The 24,714-nt window shown below is 45.5% G+C and overlaps 1 protein-coding gene across 1 annotated transcript in view; it reads left to right on the plus strand.

The window, feature by feature from the left end:
* Positions 1–24,714, plus strand: part of Rnf150 (ring finger protein 150) — a 221,032-nt gene that overhangs the window by 160,899 nt on the left and 35,419 nt on the right. Inside the window, exons 5-6 of the mRNA XM_036188190.1 lie at positions 6,798–6,894; positions 12,658–12,868. Of these exons, the coding sequence (XP_036044083.1) occupies positions 6,798–6,894; positions 12,658–12,868 (308 nt within the window). The remainder of the gene's footprint in view (positions 1–6,797; positions 6,895–12,657; positions 12,869–24,714) is intronic.

Raw genomic sequence — 24,714 nt, forward strand, 5'->3', positions numbered from 1 at the left:
GACATCTATTCAATCAGACACTACTTAGCAATCAACAGAAGCTACTGATGTTCAGTGAGGCACAGATAAATTGGAGAAACATTTTGAACACAAGATCTCTCAGGAAAAATACCTACTTTATAATTCTGTATGCGTGAAGTTAGTAACAAGGAAAACTGGCCCCTGGGGACAGAGGTCAGAATGGCGGTTGTATGCTGACTGTGAACAGGAAGCGTCTTGCTGGAGTGACAGAGTGATGTGACTCTTTATCTGGGTGTCACGTACATAGCATGTTCCACCTGAAGGCCATCATGTGTGTGTTAAAGCTGTGACTTCTTCTATATTACAACTTCATTTAAAGTAATGGAACCGATGCCACAGATATCACATGCACATTACACTCTGGTCAAAATCGCATTACACTCAAGTAGAAAGTCTGCTGATGGTGTTTTTAAGCATTTTTCTCTGACCACTTCAGCTGTTTTCTGTGCACAGCCTCAGTAGGAGCCAATGAAACATACCACTTAATGAAGGGGTTAAAGGAAAGAAACGTGGAGAAGTGGTCGGGCTGGGAGACGTCAGTGTGCTTGTTTGTGTGGCCATCGATAAGAGACCAAAGGCTAACTTAGGACTGAGGTCCTGCACTGTAGTGACCCCGTTAAATATGGCTTTCAAGTGTCCTGGTCCCTCATCACATGAATCAACTAGACACACGGGATGAGTGCCAACCAGCCGTGCTGCTCCAGCCAAGTGCTATAATTAGAGCAGGTCAAGCGCTAAGGACAGGGCCTTCCTCCAGCTCAAAGTGAGGCCACGCACTTCCCTCCTAGCTGGCATTCTCAGAGTTTCGGTGTCTTCCACTGGAATTTAAAACGTTAGCCTTGAGAAGATCCAACCTAGCTTTGCTTTGCTTTTAGTTTTGTTGGTTTTTCTCCAGTGCTACTTCAACCCCACAGGAGAGAGAGCTGGTTGAAATCAGTAGTTGGCTGTCAGAAGAGCTGAGCTCTGAGAAGCGGTCTGCAGTTCACCAGCTGCTCGTGCATTATTGTCCAATTCGTGTCTCATGGGAGTCTGTGACATACACAGGGCAAGCGCCAACATGACCTCTGGGTTTCACTAAAAGAAAACTCAAAGTCAGAGGGTGGACCACTCAGAACCTAGGTGGGTTTTCTGCCCCAAGTCCATGCTGCTTCCATTGCGCCCCCGGCTGTGAGCATGACGCCTCCCCCAGTCCAGTCCTGCTCTGTGCAGGGGTGCCGAAAAGCCCCTTTGCTCTGACTGACAAATATCTACCTCTGATACCCAACTTGCTCTAAGCCAAACACCTAAGACCCACGGAAACCGAAGGAAACCCGCCCAGCTTCAGGATCTTGCGCTCTCCCTCCTTCCTTCCTTTCCTCCAGTCCTCCCTCCTTTCCTCTCTCCACTCTCCTCCTCCCTTTCTTCCTCTCTCCCTTCATCCTTCTCTTCCTTCCTCTTTCTCTTCCTCGCTCACTTCTCCTCCCTCTCTCCTTCCTCCTCCTCCATTTCTCTCTCTACCTTCCTCCTTCCCTCTCTGTCTCTCTTCATGCCCCCTCTCCCCTTTCTCTGCCTCTCACACACCTGATCCTCCCTTCCTCTGCCAATGGAAACCACTCTCCAGTTGTCTTGGTAACACAGAATAACCACATTCATAACCTCCAAAATACAGTAACTACTAGTTCTGGACACTGGTTCTTCCCTCCCTGTTAGTTCCCTCTCTGAGGCATTTGTTCTGTTTACCTCAGCTGAATAAGGTGACCTGGGCTGAGTAACTCTCCCTTGGCCTCACCATTTCTTGTAGCAGGATTCTGACCACTGTGAGGCTCTGGACCAGTGGGATGGAGCTTTGGGTAGAAGGAGACAGCTATACATTTACCTGGCTTGATCAATGAGAAGCATCTGTGTGGTAAATAGGTCCACCCCTCCTCCCATGTAGAAGCCTAGAAAGATGAAATAAATGTCTGGAGGGAGATAGTGATGGTGAGTGGCTCAGCACGAGGAAGTGGGGATGTATGGTGCAAGTCTGTGGGGTTTTTCTCACAGTCTTGCTTATTGCTCAGCCTGTTCACCCTGCTCACAATGCTGGCCCGGCCTGGCTTTTCTAACTGTACTTTCCACGTTAGTGTATAAAATATTCCACAGTTCAATGTACCTACATTTCCCATGCATATCTAACACTGCCTCTTTACCCTGACCCCAACAAATTCCTTCTCCTTGGAATTCTTTCTTCTAAGGAGAAGATGTCACCCAAGAGAGTGGAATTCTAAGGCATTCATAGTTTTTATTTTGCATGTCACTAAAGAAGGTGAAGTGGCTTGCACTGGTGCCCAAAGCACACAAATCTTTATTTTTAAAATGTACTTTATTTTTATGTGTGTGGGTGTTTTGTCTATATGTGTCTGTGTACTACATGTGTACCTAATGCCCACAGAGGCCAGAAGAGGGCACTGGACCCTCTAGAACTGGAGGTATAGAAGGTTGCAAGTCACCATGTGGGTGCTGAGACTGGAACCTGGATCCTGTAGAAGAGCCCTCTCTCCAACCTCCAAAACCACAGAATCTCACCCCTAACTGCAGAGTGACGACGGGTGGACATGAGGAGGAAAAAGGGAGAACAGGACCTCTGCCCCCAGGGGAGGAAGACACGTCTTCTAATTGGGCAGGAAGTCACACACCGAGTGGGTGTGCAACAGAAAGCAGTGGGTGTGGGAATAAGTGTGATCTGGTTTATCAGGACTGCTAGGATCCGTGAGGACTTACCTCTTCACATCTCAGCAGAACAGTGTGTGGCTCTGTGCCCTCACTGTCTTTGTCCTTTTCTGATGCTGTGATAAATTACCACCGGTTTACAGTCCCAGGATAACGTAATCCATAATGATGGGAAGCTGCGGCAGCAGGAGGCAGACTAGCCTGCTGCAGCCACACTTGGAGCAAAGAGAACGGAGATTAATGGGATTATCAGTAATTTATCCTTAAGGAGTGTTAGCACTCATGTTTTGTTGTGCTTTGCTGGCTGGAGTTAGTTTTTTTATTTTTGTGGGGTTTTATCTTAAAATCTTTATATGTGGCACAAGGCTGGCTTTGAACTCATGATTCTTCTGCCTTGGCTTCCTAATTACTGAGCTTACAGATGTGTGCTATGACAACATAAAGCATTCTCATTCTCTCTCTCTCTCTCTCTCTCTCTCTCTCTCTCTCTCTCTCTCACACACACACACACACACACACACACACACACACACACACACCTTGAGAGGGAGGAGTGAAAGAGGGAAAGATTGATTCACTTGCAACCCCCATTCCCATAAGATAAAGTGTTACCAATTATAACTGAGTCTTGGAGAGCTAGGAAAACTTGCCTAAGAGTGAAAAGAAAGAAAACCTCCAGCCTAGGAGTGTGGACTTTCGATGGTTTTCCCTCCGTGCCTAAGGTGGAACTGTGGTACTTCCATGAAGGGAGAGACCTTGCCTTAGTCGTCTTTGTACCCAGTTCCAGCACAAAACAGAATGGAAGGAGGGAGTGACGTAACGTGCGCTCTATTTTCAGAAGATAAATCTGGCTCAGTGAGTAGGATGGAGAGAAGAGAGAAGGCCTGGCAGCAGGGAGAATGTGTGGATGCTATGCAGCGATGAGCAAAAATCACGAGATGATTGTTGGGGAGCCACATGAGAGAGAGACAGAGACGCACAGAAAGAAAGAGACAGAGACACGGAGACAGAGAGAGGAAGAGACACAGAGACAGAGAGACAAAGACAGACAGAGACGCACGCAGAGAGAGAGAAAGAGACAGAGAGACAGAGACAGAGAGAGAAAGAGACAGAGAGAGAAAGAGACAGAGAGAGACAGAGATAGACACAGAGACAGAGAGAGAGAAAGAGACACACAGAGAGAGACAGACACAGAGACACAGAGACAGAGAAGGGGAAGAAAAGGAGCAAATGGAAGAGAGAGTGGGAGTTGCCAGTCACGTGCAGGTGGGGAGGAGCACTAGGTCCTTTGATGAATAAATACACATCACACCGCAAATGTTTCCTGAACGTCAGCTCTGCCAGAAACTGTAGGAATACCGAGGGTGCTATGATGAAGCAAGTGAGATCTTTGCTGTCATTGAACTTGTCCACTCATTGAAAGATGTGCTGGGGAAGGGTCTGCAGAGAAAAGGAACCCGTGGGAGGTACACAGAGGTCAAAGGCAGGAAGAGAACTGGGTGGGAGCATACAAAGAGAAGAGATAGAAGGAGAAGTTTCAGGGATCTGGATTGCTTGAGTGGAGAGCTAGTAGGTCTGAGGGTGGTCTGCAAGGTGGGCCTTGGGCTGCACACTCTGGGGCAGGAGTTAATGCTTCAGGGTCCAAGGCAGGATAACTTCTGCAGGAAAACAGCTTTGCTGAGACTCTTCAAGTGCTTGGATAAGCTCCACCTAGACCAGAAGAGTCTCTACCCACATCTTCACAGAAACTCTTTGATCAGTGTTGATTGAACAACCAGGCAGTACAGCATTGCTGAGGAGACACACAGGATGACAGCGTGTGGGAGCTGCTGGCTCCTGTGGAGACTCAGCTCCCACCGGCCATGCTTGAGCAGACAGATCCCCACTTCACAGGTGGTTGAGGACATTAAGCAACTCATCTGAGTGTTAAGAGGCGCTGACAGCTGGTCCTGCTGCCATCAGGTCTCCCACATATGTTCAGAAAACATATGTGACAGAAAAAAAGTGATGGATCTGTCACCCAGGAGTAGTCCAAGGCACCAAAATGGCTGGCTTCTCCCAGAGCGACACAGATGGGTTAATGTTATACAAGAACCTTAAATCCTCAGTATGGATCCTGAACTTGGGGAGATCAACACTGCCTTGGTGGGACAAGGGCAGCCTCACCCGACCTGGGTATCAGATGGCCTCTTCTGACACTGGTAGCTCTGGGCATCTGCCTCCTCACGGTGCTACAGCGAGTCTGGCCAGCTGTCAGCACAGGCTGCTCCAGGAGCTGTTCGGATTGGACCTCTCATTCTTCCAAGAGCGTTATTCCTCTCTTCCCTTCACATGTAGGGTGACCACCACACAGCTCCCAGCCCTGCTATTTCCTCAGCGAGACCTTTTCTGTGCACATAAACTCTGATCAATGTTCCATTTGGAACCCCATCCCCAACTCTGTGTATGAATCAGGTAATTTTCAACAAGTAATCTACTCACATTTGGCTTTATTTTGGGTATTTATTTTATCAGCCTCTGCCTTAGAAGAGGAACTGGTCACCATAGCTCTTAGTATTAGTTCTAAGCGTTAGAGTTAATTGTTGGCATAAATCCTCATTAAAAGAACAAATGCATGATATCAAGCTTCTGAGCAATGGACCTGCAGGGTGTCCTGAGCAGCAGGCTGGAAACAGAAGTGTGCAGACCCAGGGCTGCTCTTCCCTTTCTAACCTCCAACCTGCTCTTCCCAGGGTTTCAGGTTTGGAGGAGTGCGTGTTCATGTGCGTGTGAGTGCTTGTGGAGGCCTAAGGTCAACCACCAGCATTGTGCCTCAGGAGCTATCTGCCTTGGTTTTTCGTTTTGGTTTTTGTCTGTTTGTTTGTCTGTTTTTGTTTTTGTTTTTTTTTTTGGTGGGGGGGTGTTTGTTTGTTTGTTTTGAGACATGATTTCTCACCGAGACCTGGAGCTTGCCCTTCTTTAGGCAAAGCTGGCTGGCCAGTGAGCCCCGGGGATCCAGCAGCCTCTGCCTCACCAGTGTGTGCACAGATGACAAACACATCTGGCTTTTTACACACACTGGGGAGTTGGGGTAGGGGAATCAACCTTGGGTCCTCAAGCATGCACAGCAGAAATATCAGCTGAGCTCTCTCAGCCCTGATCCTATCCAGAGACCACCTAGTCATCCTCAGAACGTCAGTTTGTCTGCATTTCACTCCATAGTTTACAGGCTGGTTGCTTCATGAACCTCTCTAGTTAGCTAGAGCACTTTTATGGAACTGAAAAGATCCAGACAGGGATGGGATATTCTAAATGAGCCTTCCCACTGGAAATAGAAAGTTCTGTCTCATCTTGACCCAAGTGAGAAGCCCTAACACCTTCTGCCCATGGGAGTTCTTTTGAGTGAGAAATCTTTTCATGCAAACAGCCCATGGAGTCTCCAAGGCAGCTTGAGAGCCATGTTGAAAGTTCAGCTAGGGTTACTGTCTTCATATGCCCTTCCCCTGCCAGACTGACCAGGTCTTACAACATTTGAGACTGGTAATACAATTGAATAGAGTCCAGACCATTATGTCACCCGCAGTGAAACCGTGGGTCCTTTCACTCCATCTTCTGACTTGACAACCCCTAGTCCACCAGAACAGCTTCATATGTCCTTTGTGTTACTGTTTCCAGGAGCTTCTATGCCCTTCTATGGTCAGCATCCAAACACAAAGAGAAATCAGCCTTTATTTTGGAGTTGTCTTCTGATAGTGGCCAAGTAAACTTTCAGGTGGGGGGGGGGCGGTGAGAGAAGGGGACACAAGCCTTTACCAAGTCATCCTACAGGAGTTTCTCCCTCTTACATTCTTGCCACTGAAGGAGGGAAGATCTCTGTTTCTACAGCCTCCACCTTTTTTACAAACCTTGGAAGAGTCAGTTGCAAACCTTATGGGACTCTCTTGCAGTCCAGGCAGATTTGAGATCAATTAGCACAAAGGAATGCTTTGGTCCAAAAGTCCTGGGTTTGCTCCTTGTCAGCTGAGGAACCCTGGACAGGTCAGTGGGCTGCAGCAGTCTAGGGAGTTCCTTGGTTACCACTGCTCTAAGATGTATGGTTCTCATTCCAGGCATCTTTTCCACAAGTCCTGTGTTGACCCCTGGCTTCTAGACCATCGCACCTGTCCCATGTGCAAGATGAACATTCTTAAAGCCCTAGGGATCCCGGTAAGCACAGCTCAGCCTATAGCCTTGCCCTGTCTGTCTTTTCACAGGCCCCCAAAGCAGGCAGAAAGCATCTTCCCTGGGTTGTCCACATCCCCTTGTTGGTATCACCCAATGACCTCTGTGTTCAAATATTCCTCCTTTTACCTTTGTTGTGTCTGACCACACCATGTCTACCATTTGTCTGTGAGTCAAGAAAGGTGCTGCTTGTGTAGCTCATAGGCATCTCTTCAAGGGCAGGTGAGATGCAGAAGAGGTACAATGTATGAGTTGAGCACTACTGACCTCTTTGGTTACCATACCTGCTTTGTCCTCAAGGAGAGCTACATGCCACAGTTGGGGTGCTTGCTGATTCCTGATCTCCAGAAATTCAGTAGAGAGTATTCTCTCCCATCCATGGGAGGAAGGGACCAAGAACACAGCTCCAAGTGTCTGCTAAATTCACATTGCTGGAGACTTTGAGCAAAGAGGAAGTCGGATCCACTTAAATCCAACCCTGCCATCAAGCTGCTTCTCAAAGTCATGTGTATTCTGACATTTAGTGCTCTCCCTAGGGTCAGCCTCCTCCAGCTGGCTTGACACTCCAGGGAAAGCCTTTCCCAGGACTGTACCAAGTGAACACCACAAGTGGTAGTTAATGAGACACCAGCTGCTGGGTGTTGTCCTCTCTGGACTGAGGAGGACAGGAAAGAAGCCAAACCAACAAATCCAGGAAGTTCATGGGGAGATGTGGGGAAAACATAGGCACTGTCCAAAAGGAGCCTACAAAACAAAGACAGGAACGGCTCAGCCCTGCCCACCCACCCCCTCCTTGCTGCCACCTGCCCCTCCCCACTGCTAGGACAGAGTAAAGAGACTGCTAAGGGTCCCAGAATGCCACCAAAGAATGAGGGCCAGATCACGTATCAAAGTGCTCTTGCAAGCCGAAGGGCTAATTAGGAATATCTGAGAACTCTCTTGGACAATGTGCCCAGGAGTGTTCTAAGAATCTACTTTGGCTGGCTTGCCTGCCCTGTGCCAGCTGCCTCAATGGCAGCTGATCCACCAAACATAAATCCACTCAGAGACTGGAGCTTTGAGCTGGACTGTAGACACGGTGTACTAAGTTTTCAGACCAGAGTTATGCATGCACAGTGCTTTCAAGGCTTAAACCATGCACAGTGGCTGTGGAACAGTAGAGAGTGGTGACGGCCTTTCACATCTCTAGCTGTACCTTATTATTTTGAAGGAGAAGAAAAGTGTGTACATGTTTGCACACACAAGTGTATGTGCTTGCATGGATGCATGGATGTGTGTGTCAACTGGATGTGTACATGTGCATGTCTATTATTATATACACAATGCACATGTGCACTGTGTCCTTGTGGGTCTTGATCAGGTTCATTTTTTGTCAGTTAAAAGACCAAAAAGTAGGAAATACCTGAAGCAAAACAGGGAGCAGCAGAGAAATCTCACGCTATGGAGACAGATCAGCTGTTGGAGGAAGGCATTTATTGGGGGTGAAGAAACATATGCACACAGCAGACACACAAAGAAAAAGACCCTCTGCACAGCAAAGCGGGGACTCAGAAAACCAAAATTCCAGTCTTTTCTCCAGGCCTGGGGGTTTTAAAGCCTCTGAAGAGTTTACTCCCCTACTTCAGGGTTGGTCAGTTTGAAGACAGATAGAATGGTTGGTTGACCCACAATTGCTGTGTACTAATGTCTGACCTGGCCGGCCAGTCAGGACCTGCTGGTGGGAGACAAATGCCATCAGAAAGATGCTCTGGGAAAAGGCTTTCCCCGGACTGCATCAAGTGGGAGCTGATAAGACACCATCTGCTGGCTGTCATCCTCTCTGGGCCATGAGGACAGCAAACAGGCCAGGCCACCAAATCCAAGAAGAACACAGGGAGACATGAGGGAAACATAGGAGGAAAAGGCTGGCCATCGTGGAGATTTACCCTTTATTACCAAGCCATGGCCCCTTTCCCTATCAGTCTGCCTACAAGGGAATCTGTCTAACTTATCTCTCACTTGAATATGTGTATGGGGATTATTTTGTCCATGCATGAATGGGCTTGCATGTGTGTAAGTAAGTGTGTGCTGACATGTGTGTATGTATGTTCTTTCATGTGTACATTGTGAGCTTGCATGTAAGTGTACTTATGTGTTTGCATTTATGCATGTGCATCATTTCACATACTTCCTGTGACTCAGGATAGCTTCACAGCCTTCCTGTCAGTCCTTCTCCCTTTGGTCAGGATGAAACAGAAACCCTTGCTCTGTACTTAAATTTCGTGCTGAGGATTTGGTTCCAGATTTTCTTCCCATGGAAGTATAATTTCTTCAGAAGCTACTTATAACTGAATTCCAAATATTGATGTTAATTGTTTCTAAAATAGAAATACTGAGTGGCCTTTTGGCGTACTCCCAAACTAAATAACGTTTTAACTTTTAGCAGTTGGACACTCTGGCTGAAACTCCAATGCCTGACAAATCTGTGTGAGACTTGACTTAGCACACTCAGCTCCCAGAAAAATAAACATCGGTAGCATCTTTGGGCTTTGCCAAGGGTTTTGAAAAGCCTGCTGAAGAGTATGACACATCGACACTCACCCCACAGAACAGAACATCCCCGTGAAGAATAAGACACATGCACTGTGTGGCTGCTTGGGAAGCATCACAGCATGTGGCCACTCCTCTGCCTCCCAGGGCTCTCTTTTGTCCTGGTGAAGACAGATTCAGGGTCTTGGAGAAACTTGCTTTTTGGTTTTTTTCCTATCATGCTGTTATCAGGGAGCACGATGCCTAAAATGCATCAATGTAATAATTTGTTTTATTGTTGAACTTCGCATATGATTGAATCATCACACAGCTGTGTCAATTAGCAAACATTTCTTATACAGACACGTCACAAAGGCAGTTTAAAGAAATCGTCTTGGGGCTGGGGATTTAGCTCAGTGGTAGAGTGCTTGCCTAGCAAGCGCAAGGCCCTGGGTTCGATCCTCAGCTCCACATTAAAAAAAAAGAAAAGAAAAGAAATGGTCTCAATTTTTTCCCTATAGTCTAAATTCAAATTTAGTTTAATTTAGCTTACTTCACTACATAATCTGCCTAGGCAAACCAGGCTAGTCTCAAACTCGTAATCCTCCTGACTCAGGCTCCCAAGGATCTCTGGAACTCCAGGTGTGCACCCCCACACTGGCCTAGGGACCTGTCATTTAAGGACCATTGGGATGAGGCCTTTCCTGCACACTGACATCCACTGGTCCTCACCTCTGGATCCCCGACTCCACTGAGGGATCCTGTAGAGCTGGAGCCCTTTAGAGTCTCAAATGCTCTTAGTCTCAAAATCACACTTAGGAATTACACCCCAAGTCTCCATGCAAGGGTGTCAGCTCTAGAATGACTTCGGTGTGATTTTTGACCAATTCGATTATTCAATACAGACCGTTTAGGTGCACTATGTTTGTTTGTATTTTTGTTATTTTTAGCTCAGTGCATATGTACCACCTGTGGAAATTAACAAATAAACATGAGTCAAAACCTAAGAGCTGGGGACAACATTTTGTATTTTGCCCACAATGGGCTAAAGAGTGAAAGCACATCTTATGATTGATGAAATCCTCATAGCAATGCATATTTTTCCATAACATTTTGTCAAAAGAAATCTTAAAGGGAGATGGAAAGGGTCATTTTTATTTTTCTTTATTTCTGAGACCTTCATATGCTTATAAAGTGAACTACAGTGGAAGGCTTTGTTATTTCCAGAAGTTTCTATCTGTGCCCTACATTGCAGCCCTACCTATCCATCGGGGGCAGGTCTCCCTTACAGGATCTTCCTCTCAGCTTTCATAGGACCCAGATGTGAGGCCCGGAAACACCTTCCACCATCATTGTTCTCCAGATGTGAACAGGATGCCGATCACCATTGAACAGAAAACCCTGTGCAGCTAGAGCAGATTCAAACTTCTCACTGTTAGCCATTGATTCATCTGGGGGCTTTCCTCATGCTACCTGAATTTCAGCACCTAGACACAGTTTGTTAGCAAACAGCCTTGGATAGAGTCTTGAAACAGTAAGATTTGGGCTTTTTTCAAGAGGTAGAGAAAGTTCTGACTATTCATGTAGATTTACTATAAATGGGAGGTTCTGGAAGGTTGATACATTACTTGTTACATCCAAGCCAAAGTTGTTGCACCTATAGCCATTGGTACCTCACTTTTCTGTGAAGAATGGAGCAAAGTTTCTCCTGACCAACACAGTAAGAACTTTGTTAAAGTGTACTGAACCAAAGCTGGAGCATGGAAAATGAGAACCACCAAACAGTCACAGTTTCAAAGACTGAACTAGTCATTGTTGCATATGCATGCACTGGGCTGTTGGTGTCTGTGCCAGTCATTAGTGCTGTCTGCCCTTCTTGAAGCTTCTTCCACCCGACACCCTGCCCTTAAGTATTTTGTTTAATAAATACAAAGCATATCTCAGTTCTGCACAGAACTTTATAGTTCTTAAAGTGTTTTCTAAAATCCTCCTGTCATTGATCTTGGCAAGATTCTAATATGCCCAAGTTTTGAGAGCAGAAATCTGAGACTCAGATAAAACACTCAAATCAATATTTACTGAGCATCTAATCATTGCGGCATGACATGGAAGCCTGGGAATCTAAATCAAGATGCTGCTGCTCATTATGACTCTTGTGAACGATGGCAAGAGAACAAGACAGTGACAATTGACCAACCCCAAGTGCCACATGTGGCACTACAGGGTCAGAGACCACTGCATGGGAGAGAGCCCTCCTTAGAAAGAGTGACATCATTGGGAATTAAAGAGAGATTGGCAATCTCTGGGGGTCAGGTTGAAACCGTAAGAAGGGAACAGGAGGACAGTAGGCATATGTCATCCCAAGCAGAGGGACAGTGAGTACCAATGTGGTGCTCTTTCAATGCAAACCTGGAATTCCTTTCCTTGGCTTTGGCTGCCATGTTTTGCAGACTCTGGGAGCAGAAAACATGGAATTATCATCCTTTGTGACAGAAAAGTCAACATACAAATCAAACAGACAGACAGACAGAGAAAACTTCATAGCAAGTCAGGCAGCCAAGACTACACACTGGAGACCACTCCAGGAGTCTTCAATAAAAAAGAGACAGAGGCCCATCTGGAAGAGAAGGGATTGAAGGATTTATCTAATACATGACTAATCCCATGTTAAGTATGTAGAAATATTTTTCTACAGCTGATTTTTGGCTTATATTTTTAAAAAGTAGCCTCACCCTATGTGTGTGTGTGTGTGTGTGTGTGTGTGTGTGTGTGTGTGCATGTGCATGCATGTATCCTCCCAGTGAGTAAGATCTGCTCCCTCTCACTTCCATATCATGTTTGTAAACAATGCAGACGACTGATGATAATTAGCTAGCTCCATCCTGTGTGGGGAGTAAACTCTCTATATAAAAGGAAGTCCTAGTTTTACATTATAAATAAAGATCATGTACTCCTCTTAATTAGTTATCTAAATATAGAGATTTTGGTACACTTGAAATTAAATCTTTACACTTATACCTAAAGGGAACCTTTAGAAAGGAAATGGGGGAAGATATTTTTATAACAATGAAACTACATATATATGAAACTACAGAGAAACATTTTTAAATAAAGCAGCTTAAAAACAAAACAGTAGAACAAAGAGCTTAATTTTACATTCAGACAAAATATTTAGGCTGCAGACATTGCGTCTCTAAAACAAGAACGTGCTCTAAGATGGATCCTTCTTGTTCTCCTCAGCCCAATGCCGACTGCATGGACGACTTGCCCATTGATTTTGAGGGCTCTCTAGGAGGCCCACCAACCAATCAGATCACAGGCGCCAGTGATACAACAGTAAATGAGAGCTCAGTCACTTTGGACCCTGCTGTAAGGACAGTGGGAGCCCTACAGGTGGTCCATGACACAGACCCTGCACCCCAGGAGGGAGAAGCCATCTTTACAACTAACAGTAAGTACCATCACTAACAGGGTTATTGCCTCACAGGGACTGGAGAACAAATAACACACATCATTGTGTGATGGTTGATGATATCAACTTGATAGAAATTAGAATTACCTAGAAGACAGCCTGTAGGAAAGCCTGTGAAGGAATATCTAGATTAGGTTAGTGTCTGGGCATACTTGTGAAAGACTGTCTAGATTAAGTTCATGGATGTGGGAAGACCCTCTTTAACTATGAGTGGCGCTGCACCAGGGGCTGGGATCTTAGCTGAATAAAGAAGAAGCAGAAAGCTGAACAATAGCATTCATTGATCTCTGCTTTCCGGCTGTGATGGCTTCTGATGTCAGAGTGCAGGTAAGAGAAGCAAATGTCAGGGACACAGCTTCTTACATTGTATCTGCTGTGCACGGGCACATACAGGAGGGCACTTGAGCCTCTTGAGTTTGCCTGTGTGTAGAAGCTGGTCTCATCTGTGTGCAACAGCAGCTTTCCTGTTGCTAGGGCACTCGGTTGTACACAGCACATCTTTACTTTAGTTATATGACTTGATTTGATTAAAAGACACAATCCTATTATGTTGCCTAAGCTAATCTCAATATCTGAGATGGAATGGAGCACCGACCTCCAGAGTAGCTTGGACTACAGTGTGTGCTGTTGTTTCTGGTATGCCTTTAGATGAGTATTTTGAGATGTTTCCTGGCTATCCCACATAGATAGTCACTAAGTCCTGAGCTGTTTGCTGGTAATTGTCATAAAAATATCTAAATATCCATATGAGCATTGAGATTGAAACTAAAATCTAAAGTATCTACTATTTAGTCAAATATAGTAAGAGATAAAAGCCTTGGGAGTTCTAAGAAAATCAGCATACAAATTAACTGAGTTAAGTTTGAAGTTAAAAGAGTGGGTGGAAAATGTAGTTTTTAATAAAATATATTTCTTTCTCTTGGTAAAAGCAATATATTCACTATGGAAAAGTATAAAGGCAATTTGATTTATCTTGGGTTATTTCCATTGAAGTCAACTTCTTTTTTAAATATTTATGATTTTTATAGAATCTATTTTTAAAAGGCTAAGATGTGAAGACTGGTATTTTTCTGATTAACTATAATCTTAATTATTAGAATATTGAAAGATTTAAACAATTCATAGAGACTTTAGGCAGGGTATCACAATCCAGAAATAGTCACTTTTAATAATATTCTCTGGTCTCTTTTTCTTTTTCTTTTTTTGCATGTATTGTTTGGGGGTGGAGTGTGCTCATGTGTCACAGGGCACATGTGGATGTCACAGACAAAGTTACCAGAGTTGTTCTTTCCTTTCACTGTGTGGGTTCCAGTGATCAAACTCAGGTTGTCAGGCTTGGTGGCAAGCCTTTGCCAGGTGAACCATCTCACCTGCCCACCATGCTCTACTTCCTGACAGAGTGAAGACGCTTCTGCAGATGTTAGCTGCTGAGCACTCCAGTATTCCCACAGAACTTCCACAGAAGTAACACGAGAGGAATTTAGTAACACACACCACGCTCGCATGGTGTACGAACCTCAGATTGAAACATTGAGCCATAGACATTTGAGATTCCCTAAAGACTGATTCGATCCTGTTGTTTCCATGGTACTAAAGTCATGGGGGCCGTGTGTGTGAGGTGGCATGAACTGTCTAGTAGCATGGTACACAAATGTCAATGGCTAATACTCACTTGATTAATGTACTTTATTTAACCAAATAAACCCAAAGTATTTTATATTCTTTGTCCTTATAGTTGGTCTTCAGAATGTGAGATGTAGTCCACACTTCTTCTGTGCTGGGATTTAGGCTAGTTAGCCACATGAGAAGGCAGTCCTGTGTAACAAGTAGCTTACCTATCTTGGAGCACATAGATGTAAACTCTCAGTACTGTAAAAAAATCTTAAAGATCGTTAGTTCCTGTTTTTGTTTGTTTGTCTGTTTTGTTTTGTTTTGTTTTGTTTTGTTTTTTGAGACAGGATTTCTCTGTGTAGTCCTGGCTGTCCTGGAACTCACTCTATAGACCACACACTGGCCTCGAACTTAGAGCCGCCTACCACTGCCTCTCAAGTGCTGAGATTAAAGGCGTGCACCGCCGCTGCCACCTAGTGTTGTCCTTGTTTTTAGTCAGAATAAACATCTAATTTTTGCCATAAGAAAATTGCAGCCCAGAGGAGTGAATGTCTGACCGGGGTCCTCAGGAAGTTCTTTTGCAGTGAGAAGTGGGCTTTGTGGTTTTCCTATTACTGACGTCTGCTGTCACCTTGGGCCTCTGGGCACTAGTGAGCTGAGTGAGGAGCACTGAAGGTCTGGGAGACCCTTGCCAGCGGTCCGAAAACATTCAAGCCTCAAGCCACAGGCATTTTCTAAGCCCCTGTAAGAAGAACAAAATTCTAAGTGGGCCATTCTCCTTGCAATAGAATTCCACTGACCAAAGACAGCGGTCACCCGCTGCACTCCTTAATTTGAAAATCTGTTGCACGCTTCTCTCAGACCCCAGTGAAGCCCAGGTGACAAATGAAAAAGCGCTTTCATTCGGTGTGTTAAAGAGCATCCAAAACGAAGCAGATATAAATGCACTGTGAGCTAAAACCCATCCATAACAAAACAGAAAATTACAGTCTGCAGCCGTGCCATCCCTAACCGAGTGAAACAGGATTGGAGTGTGCCAGTAAAGCAGCCATTGTTAGATGTCTGTTGAATGCTGTGAGGTAAAAGTGTTCAGTGTAAGCTTGAAGCAGGGACCTTCTGTTCACAACAGGAGAAAAAATGCCATGTGGTTTCAGAAGCAAGCTTTGGTGAAGGAGAAGGTGAAATCAAATGAGCGAGCCTGTGGTCAGAGGGTCGGCAGGCAACAGGAATGTGCTTGGAGAGATTCCTTTCTTAGCAGAGCAACCAAATGTTGCCAACAAAATATTTTTCCTAAGCCATCTACTTCTGATTTGTTATTTGGATTTAACAGAAATGAACAGACAAAATGACTATAGGTGCAGAAGGGGAGAATTGTCTGTAAATTTTCTCGCATCGTCTTTAAACAAATCAGTCAGTGAACAAACGTGAATCTGCTGCTGAGTGTAATGATTGCCATTCCATCAGCATGGTTTTCATTGGCAGCTCTCTGATGTTGTCTGATAGTTGGGGCTCAGTGCAGAGGGCCATGGGGATAGCCCCAAGTCCAGTCCCTAGCACAAGAATGTAGACGGGACATAGTGCTATAAATCCCAAACAAACAGCCAAGAGGAGACCTTGGTATAACTTATCCTCAGTCCTCACATCTGCACAAATCAGGGAATCCAGACAATGAAGAGCTGGTAGCAGTTTACAGATGCATAGCAACAGACCAACCGGCACCCTCTGAAGCCTGTCCCTACGCTCACTCCCAACAGTCTTGCGAGGTAAATATTATTTTTATTCTCCTTTCGCTGATGTGAGTGTGGAGGCCCTGAGTGATGAAAGGCATTGACCAGAGTCACACACTAGTGACAGGTGCACCTGGAACTCAAGCCAAGCTGACCGGCCACGGGTGTACAGGGGAGACCCAGGGACTGCATCCTGCCTTGCTCACTTTCCATATAGTGTCGTTAGTCACTTCTTGACACTTCCGATCTCCCAAAAGTCCCAAACTCTCCTCAGTTCCAAGTGGCGCTGCTGTTCCTCCTCCCTCCCCATCTTCTGAGCAAACGGAGCTGGTGTGTGCTGCAGTGGGTCCAGCGGGTGGAAGTGCTCGCAACACTCCCAGCAGGAAGGTGTAAGCAGATTGCCACTGAAGACAGGGAAATCTGGCATTAAGTGATCATTCCGGCTCCCAGAAAAGGGAGAGAAAGAAAAGAAGATCATTTACAAAGTAACAAAGAGTCTGGCTTGCAGCTCTGGCCCCAGAAGGAAGGATTCTCCATTGTCTACTCAGTGCTCTTGATCATCTCTCTCTTGCCATTCTGACCTAACAGTCCACATCACATTCTCCTCGACCTCTAGTCCTAGGGACTGGTGTTCAGACACCTCCTCAGCACTCTACCTGCAGGCCTGGCCATGCCAAACCCTTGCCTCTGACTCTCAAGAACTGACTGCAGGTGGTTGGGATTGCTTCCACTGGGAGAAAGGGTGTCTTAGGAACAGAAGACAACACAGCTAAACAATCGTGCCCAAGCCTTTGGAATCTCCAGAGGGGAGCTAGAGAACGACGCAAGGGGAGAAGACTATTACACCTTCCTAAACCCTAAGCTCCAGTTGGCATCTTCTCAGGAAATTCTGAAGCCTTTCCTCTATTTTTCATGTGGGCTGTTGACTCCATAATCTGCCTCCTTCTTGCCTATTGAAACACTCCAAGGTCTGTGAGACAGATCTGCCCCAGAAAGGCTGCCAAAGGATCATGATCCACTTCCCATCCTACGGCAGCCGGCCCAAGTGAAGAAAGGTAGAGATGGGTAGCATCTCTATTGGTGAAATTATTAAGGCCACTCCATGTAGTTAAAAGGGAGGTTTATTTTGTGGGGTAACTTACAAATGAAGGGGTAGGTTGCAGGCAAAGGTATAGGGTAGTCCGGCGGTGTTCTCTGGAGAACTCTGCTCGGTCCACCTCTAGTGTCCCGCGTCCCGGAACCAAGAGACCACCTCCTCCTGCTCCTCGGTCTTCCGCTCCTTCCTCTGCCCCGCCTTGTGGGCGTGATCATTACTGAAGCCTCAATGGGGGTTGGAACTTCCAGGCCAATGCTGGGATGGCTACCCACTACACATCTCAAAATCTCAGACTTCCAGAACATTCTGAGAAGTGCTTGGCATGGCCAGGAGTGCTGGTTTTCAGGCTTCATAGAAGGAAGCAAGACTTGTGAGCAAGTGCAGAGGCCAAACTAAGGTAAAAGGTGAATTGGGTTTCCTCTGGAAAATGCTCTTTACTAACTTATGTCAGCAAATCTGATCTATTGAATGCACATTTGTTTTACTGATGAATAAAATGTAGTACATGAGTGTACTGACCGCCCCACCCCACCCCTACCCCTGGATGAGTATTCCAGCAGCCCCAAGAGTTGTCTATTTCCTCTTAGATAACTGACAATTAAGAGTCTCAAATGTATGGGGCAGTGGGGGCACATGCCATTAATCTCAGCACTCAGGAGAAAGAAGCAGGTGGGTTTCTGTGAGTTCAAGGCCAGTCCGATCTACAGAGTAAATCCTAGAATATCCAAGGCTACACAGACAAACCCTGTCTCAACAAAACAAAAATAAAATAAAACCAACCAACAAACAAAAAAGTCTCAAAATCAAATCAAAAGAAAACTTTGTTTTCTTCTGGGCCCTTCCATTCCAGTTCTCTCCCTCACAAGAGAAGGATCTGTGTCGACTCCTCTCCAAGGTCTCTGCATCCTGCACAGCACAGTCAGTTGGTAGCCAGGGTTTCTTATGTTCCTCTCCTTCTTCCAGGAGCGCCTTTAGGACAGGGTGTAAATGCAGGTGCACACAGCCACAGGGTGTTTGTGGAAGCCAGAGGACATCAGGCATTTGTTGTCTTCTTCCATCTTGTTTGAGGCAGGGTCCCTCTGTTAGCTGCTGTGGTGTATGACAGGCTAGCTGGCCTGTGAGCCTCAGAAATTCTGGGTCTCTACCTCCCACCCTACCATAGGCCCATTCAGATTAATGAGGCGTGCCACCATGTCCAGCTTTTTCCATAAATTCAAACTCAGGTCCTCACTGTGCACAGGAAATGCTTTGCCCAGAGAACTACTACCTCCCCAGCCTTCTTCTGCTTCTTGGCTACCCACATCTCTGCAAGGGAATGAAACAGGAAGAATCTCCAAAGAACACAAAAGAGTTAGTGTCTGGGTGTGTTAATGCTCTTTATCTGCAAACCGTGTACTTAGCTGCTGCCAACTATGAAATTGCTCACTTAAAAGAAGATGAGTCCTTTAATGGGGAGTAGATAGATGCACACAGCCTACCCCATGAGTGTGTATTTGTATGCACACACGTGTGTGCCACTCATACTCTTCAGAATGCACTCCCATGACAACAATCCTTGCTGAACACAGAAAGTGAGATACTTAAAGTGATAGTAACATGTCATCTCTCACGACTGTCACGGGCCAGCCTAGATTCCCCCAGAGCCACATGCTTCACATTAATTATGGACAAAACTTCCAAAGAGTTCATTCAGAGCTATGTGGTCAGCTCTGAAGTGATTCCTGTCTCTGATTCAGGATCTCAACAGACAGCACTCTGGGGACTCCTCATGCTGAAATGTGTGTTTTGTTTTGTTTTGTTCCCTAACCAGGCCAGAAGCGACATTGACTTCCATTTTTGAAGTCCCATAAATTTTTAGTGATCCCTTGATAAATTACTCATAATATCAGCATTGTAAATGTCCCAAGACCTGCTCTGACCTTAACTTAACATAAACACAAGACAATGAAATATAATATGGACTTTCCCAGGGAACCTGACCTTGAACTCTGGGAAATCGCCACCTTAGGGGGAAAGAGTGCTGGTGTGAACAACATATTTCAGAAAAATATGTGGGTGTGTTCAGAAACAAACAGACTGAGATGAAGCATGTCACCGTCTATGAAGGAGTTACCAGTGTGAGTAGCTACATCTGCTTTTCTACCTGACATTAAAGCCAGAAATGTCAGAGTAGCTGTTCTGGAGATTGGATCACTACGCCATGATGTAGTTTCCCTCAGTGCCAATAAGATGCACATTTTCCCTGGCAAGATGAACACTTTAATTTGGGTGCATGTTCCACTGTGGTACACAAAAGAGTCAGTCAGCTCACCTGTGGTGGTATTGTGTTCAGATGAGAAACATCACTGCCACCTCCTCTCCAGGACCCTGGCAAGCCACAACAGACTACTTTTCTATAAAACTCTGGGACCAGAACCTCACCGATAGCTACTTGGAGGGAACATAGTGTACAGGCTTACCCAGATGGGAGGGAGACAGTGAGTTAATTCGTGATGTGAAGATAAAATCAGTGTGTGCAGCTGGAGATGCCACTGCAAACAAGTTTCCATGTCTCTCCACGTGTCAGGTCCCTGGAGCAGCATCTGCCATTGTTCCACAGCTCTTCAGCCCACGGGCAGCCTCAACAGAGGCACAGCTGTGGTCAAGAGCAAAGAGCCTTGCAGCCAGCACATGCTGCAAATCATCAAGTGCACCCAGATGGAGGTTGTCCCATCCTCAATCCACCAGGCTTTCCACAACAGCATTCCTCCTCAATTAAAAACACCTGTCAATCTCAAAATGTCCACTGGGGCCAGACTCCCAGCGTTCTCCTGTCTCGTGTGTCTGGTGCCTCTGACAGGGAAAATTGACAATCTGCAGATTCACAAACAACCCAAGAGAAAATTAATCAGTTTCTACTGCAGATTACCACTTGACACACTGTGCCTAGATCTAACACACACTGTCCACCCAGAAGAAACTTGTCCCCTGGGGAGACTCTGCAGGCAGGTTAAACCCATTTGTTGCTTGGATTTTTGTCTTGGATGCTCTGATCTGCTCACGGACAGCACCGTCTCTAATTTGATTAATGCCCCACAATGCTGTCTCACTTTGGATATGTGTCCTGATTCAGTAGCTGTAACCAGAGCAAGCTGGCGCTTTCCCAAAAACTGCCACACTGAGCAGGAAGGCAGCAGCCCTGCTGGTACTGACTGGCTGGAAAACATGCAGGCAGGTCAGAGATTCCTCAGTGCTCCAGCAGCACCAGGTATAAACGAGATAGCATGTCTGCTTGCATTTCAACTATTATATCATGCCAAAATTCCATCATTCAGAGACTGAGAAAGCAAGGACAGTGAAGGATGCTTTTTGGATGACATAAGGACTGGCTTAACAGGTCAGAGACTGGGAGTTAGGTAAGTCACAGAACTACAGAGGGAAAGTGAATCAATAACTATGTTCCAGGAACTTACAGTAACAGATACCAAGGGAAGGCTCTAGCCCCAGGCAGGAAATTGAGCCTTATTCTTGGTTTGGACTCTGGTTATTGCTGTGACCTTGGACAAATCACAGTGTCCTCTTTTCTCCTGGACAATTACTCTAGCAGGCAATTCCTGAGAACATGTCCAGGCCTCTGACTCTGTCTGTAGGCAGTTTCCTGTCTCAGGAAGACTTGGAGTCTCACTAGAACATCTCTAGATCTTGCGTCCTTACCTCTGAGCCCTTCTTGTGAACTTTCTCCTTCCGGCACCTCTGAAGCAGTCCAGTAAGACCTGTGCCCTCCGCTTTCTCCGGGTCACGCTTTGAAGACTATAGAGGGTCTCTGTGATATTCAAGTAAAGTCACCCGCAGCAAAGACTGTATGCAGAGGCAGCTGAGACTACAGCACAGTTGCCCTGGTACAAGTTCAGGCTGGGCTCTTTCTGGGAGTCTCTGCTTACAGGGCAGTTTGGCTTTCATGTTCCATATATCAGCAGAGTTTATGTCATACATTTATATTCAATACACATTAAATGTATGTATGTATGTATGTATGTATGTGGGGGTGGGTGAATGAGCAGTAGGTGGATGATCAATGGATTGGTGAATGGATGATAGGCAAATATAGGTGGTTGATGGATGGATGATGTGTAGGTAATAGATGAATGGATGGATGGATATGGTAATTTATTTGGGGTTTTTGTTTTTGTTTTGGGGGGGTTGGGGTTTCTTTTTGGTTTTTTGTTTTTGTTTGTTGGTTTTGGTTTTTCAAGATGGAGGTTCTCTGTGTAGCCTTGGCTGTCCTAGAACTTGCTCTGTAGACCAGGCTGGCCTCAAACACACAGAGATCCACCTGTCTCTGTCTCCCAAGTACTATGATTAAAGGCATGAGCTGCTGCTGCTGCTGCTGCCACTGCCACTGCCACTGCCACTGCCACCATCAGACCCAGGTGTGGTGCATTTAAGGTAATCAACAGCAGTGACAGAAGGTGAGGGAGATTACATTATGGTACATGCATTGTATATCGCCTGCTAATGAAAAAAATAAATATATATCCTGAGGACATTCAAGCTGGAGCACATATCACTAGATCTAATCCTGTGGACTAACACTGTGGCCCTACTCACGTGGGACACAGGTATACAGTGATAAACCAGTCCCAAGTCATAAACAAGGCGTGTGACTAGTGGCTTGGGAAATGGACTGGTGGTTTATTATTTATAGGTATTGATGTGGTGCATACCGCCCAGCAGAAACAGGAGAAAGCAGCAGTGAGAGGTGAGGAGCTGAGGCAGCAGCAGCGGGAACTGCCTAGGACTGGCTCCAACACCCAGGCACAAAGAGATCTCTGCAGGAACCCAGTCATGCCCTGAAACCCAATGCTCAGAAGCTGCTGTAGGCTTCATGGAGCTCTCTAGTCCTGTTTTTAATTGTCAGCATGACTCTTAATGCTTTATACTAATCCAGAATAAATGAAGATGACCCCATCAAGAGATAATTTGACATTTCAATAACTTCATGACTTGTGTTGGTGGCAGTGGAGGTGGTGGTGGCAGTGTGTGTGTGCAGGATACCAGATGTCCTACTCCATCAGTCTCTGACTTGACATCTTCCCTTGATAAAGGGTCTGTCACTGAGCCTAGAGCTAGGCTGGGAGCCAGCACGCCCCAGTGATCTGCCTGCCACTGTCTCCCACAGCACTGGAGTTACAGGCACATGCAGGGCCACACCCAGCTTTTTATATGGGTGTTGGGGATTCAAACTCAGGTCCTTATGATTGCATAGCAAGGACTCTTACTCACTAAGCCATCTCCCCAGCCCTGAAATTTCTTGATAGACTGTTCATGTACCCCCAAGGCATAATTGCTATCAGCCGGATCCTAAACCGTTCGCTTGTGGGGTTGAGAGCTGATGTCCCCCTGTTCTTCTCAGAATTCCATTAGCTCTGGAGTTTTTTATCTTCTCACTGACTGATCATTGGACAACTACCGAGATATTAACTACAGTCCTGATGAGCATGAGCTCATTTAAAATACTGTCTTCCCATAGCATCCCTTACAATGAAACCTCTCAGGTCATCAGTATTATCGTTGCTCGGCCCACCAATCGATCAGCAAGCCATTAGAGTCAGTTCACAGAAAGTTAGAAGGAATGCCATCTCCATGCAGAGCTCTATACTGGTTATATGGCTTGAGTAGCCCTAATACGAAAGGCTTGGGACCAAAAGTGTTATGGATTTCAGTTTTGTTTGTTTGTTGTTGTTGTTGTTTGGGGTTTTTTTTTTCAGATTTTGGAAGACTCTTTGCCTATACATAAAACGTTATTGTGAGAAAGGACCCATGTCTAACCATGAAATACCTTTATGTTTTTCATATATTCCACTCACACACAGCCTAGTACAATGTTTTCAGTGTGCCTGCATATGACTTGTCAAATGTGGAAGTCTCCACCTATGGCATTATGCTTGTGCTTAGAAAACTGCAGGCTTTGGAGCACCTTACATCCATATCTGGGGCTTAATGATGTTCAATACATAATTAATGGATAGTAGCTCTACCAATAGCCTTGAGTAGTTCTTTGAGCACACTGACCCCAGACAGATGATTGATGGATTCACTAGTAGTCAGTTCAGATCTGCCAGGTCTTGTTCTCTGCTGTAATAAGCTGGATTTCAGAGGATAACTCGAACAGAAATGTTAAGAATTTATATTGATATACATCTCCAAATTTAGAGCAAACAACCACGCACACACATACACACCCATACACATTTTTGTTTTAATTTCTAAAAATATCTAACTCACTGGATTCCTCTGTGGTGGTTCTTACTGCAATTCCTGCCTCCCGCTGGGTTGGGAAAGCGACAAAGAACACTTCTGGAAAAAAGAAAATACACCATGCTGTAATGATTTAACCGAACTCTCCTCCCCATATCTATGCCAAGCCCACATGTGGTTTGATCAGTTGTGACACCCTCTCCCTGGTCTAGACATGTCTGGAAGTGTTAGGGTGAGTAGACACAGGACAGACTTCTCACTCCAAAAGCCCACCATAGCATGGATCCAAAATGAGAGTCAAGCCCAGTTCCCTTTGTCTACATATGCTCTTGTACACACTCATGACACATTCATGAACACATGTACAAATGCGCACACACACACCAAAGTACACATACATACACACACACACACACACACACACACACCCACACACACTCACACAACCTCTCCTGGTTGACTCATCATCCAGAGCCATTGGGAATTCCCAGGCATTGTCCTCGACAGAACTACCTTAGCCACCACTCAGCACACAGCTCAGACACCGCACCATGCACATGAGTTGGGTTTGTTCATCAGAATCCTCCTGCCAAAGCTCATCTGGGATCCAACATTTAACTATGGCAAGGTTTGCAGACCTCAATCCCACCCTAGAGATACGGGAAGTATACCTTCTTCCTTCATGGCAAAGGTTGATTCCACCAGAGTTACAGCAGCCCACATGAGACAAACCAAGTCTTCTGCAGTTGACTGTGGGTTTGCAACCCCAGATTTGGACAATGCAGAGAGTGGACTGCCTTTACACTCCATAACTAATGTCTCACAGAAGGTCAGTGTTTTGAATTTTCCTACTATAGCTCATTAAAAAAAAAACAGTGGGTAGAATTCTGCAGTGAAACAGTGTGTGCGTCTGCCTGTGAGCCAGCAGCACATGCAGCTTATACTCCCCCAGTAACTAATGTTCACAGCGGGGAGGAACAATTAGTAGATTCATAGGCTGAAGTCCCATCAAAAAATTAATAAAACAAATTCTTCGTTTCTATAAATAAAGATTTACACCTCAATCCAAACTGTCAGTGGAGAAGCCTTGACTGCTCTCAAGGGCCTGCTGTGCAGCAAGAACAGTGGAATGGATTTTTTATGGAAAAAATGCT

This window comes from Onychomys torridus, chromosome 5, assembly GCF_903995425.1.
Source record: "Onychomys torridus chromosome 5, mOncTor1.1, whole genome shotgun sequence".
Taxonomy (NCBI): domain Eukaryota; kingdom Metazoa; phylum Chordata; class Mammalia; order Rodentia; family Cricetidae; genus Onychomys; species Onychomys torridus.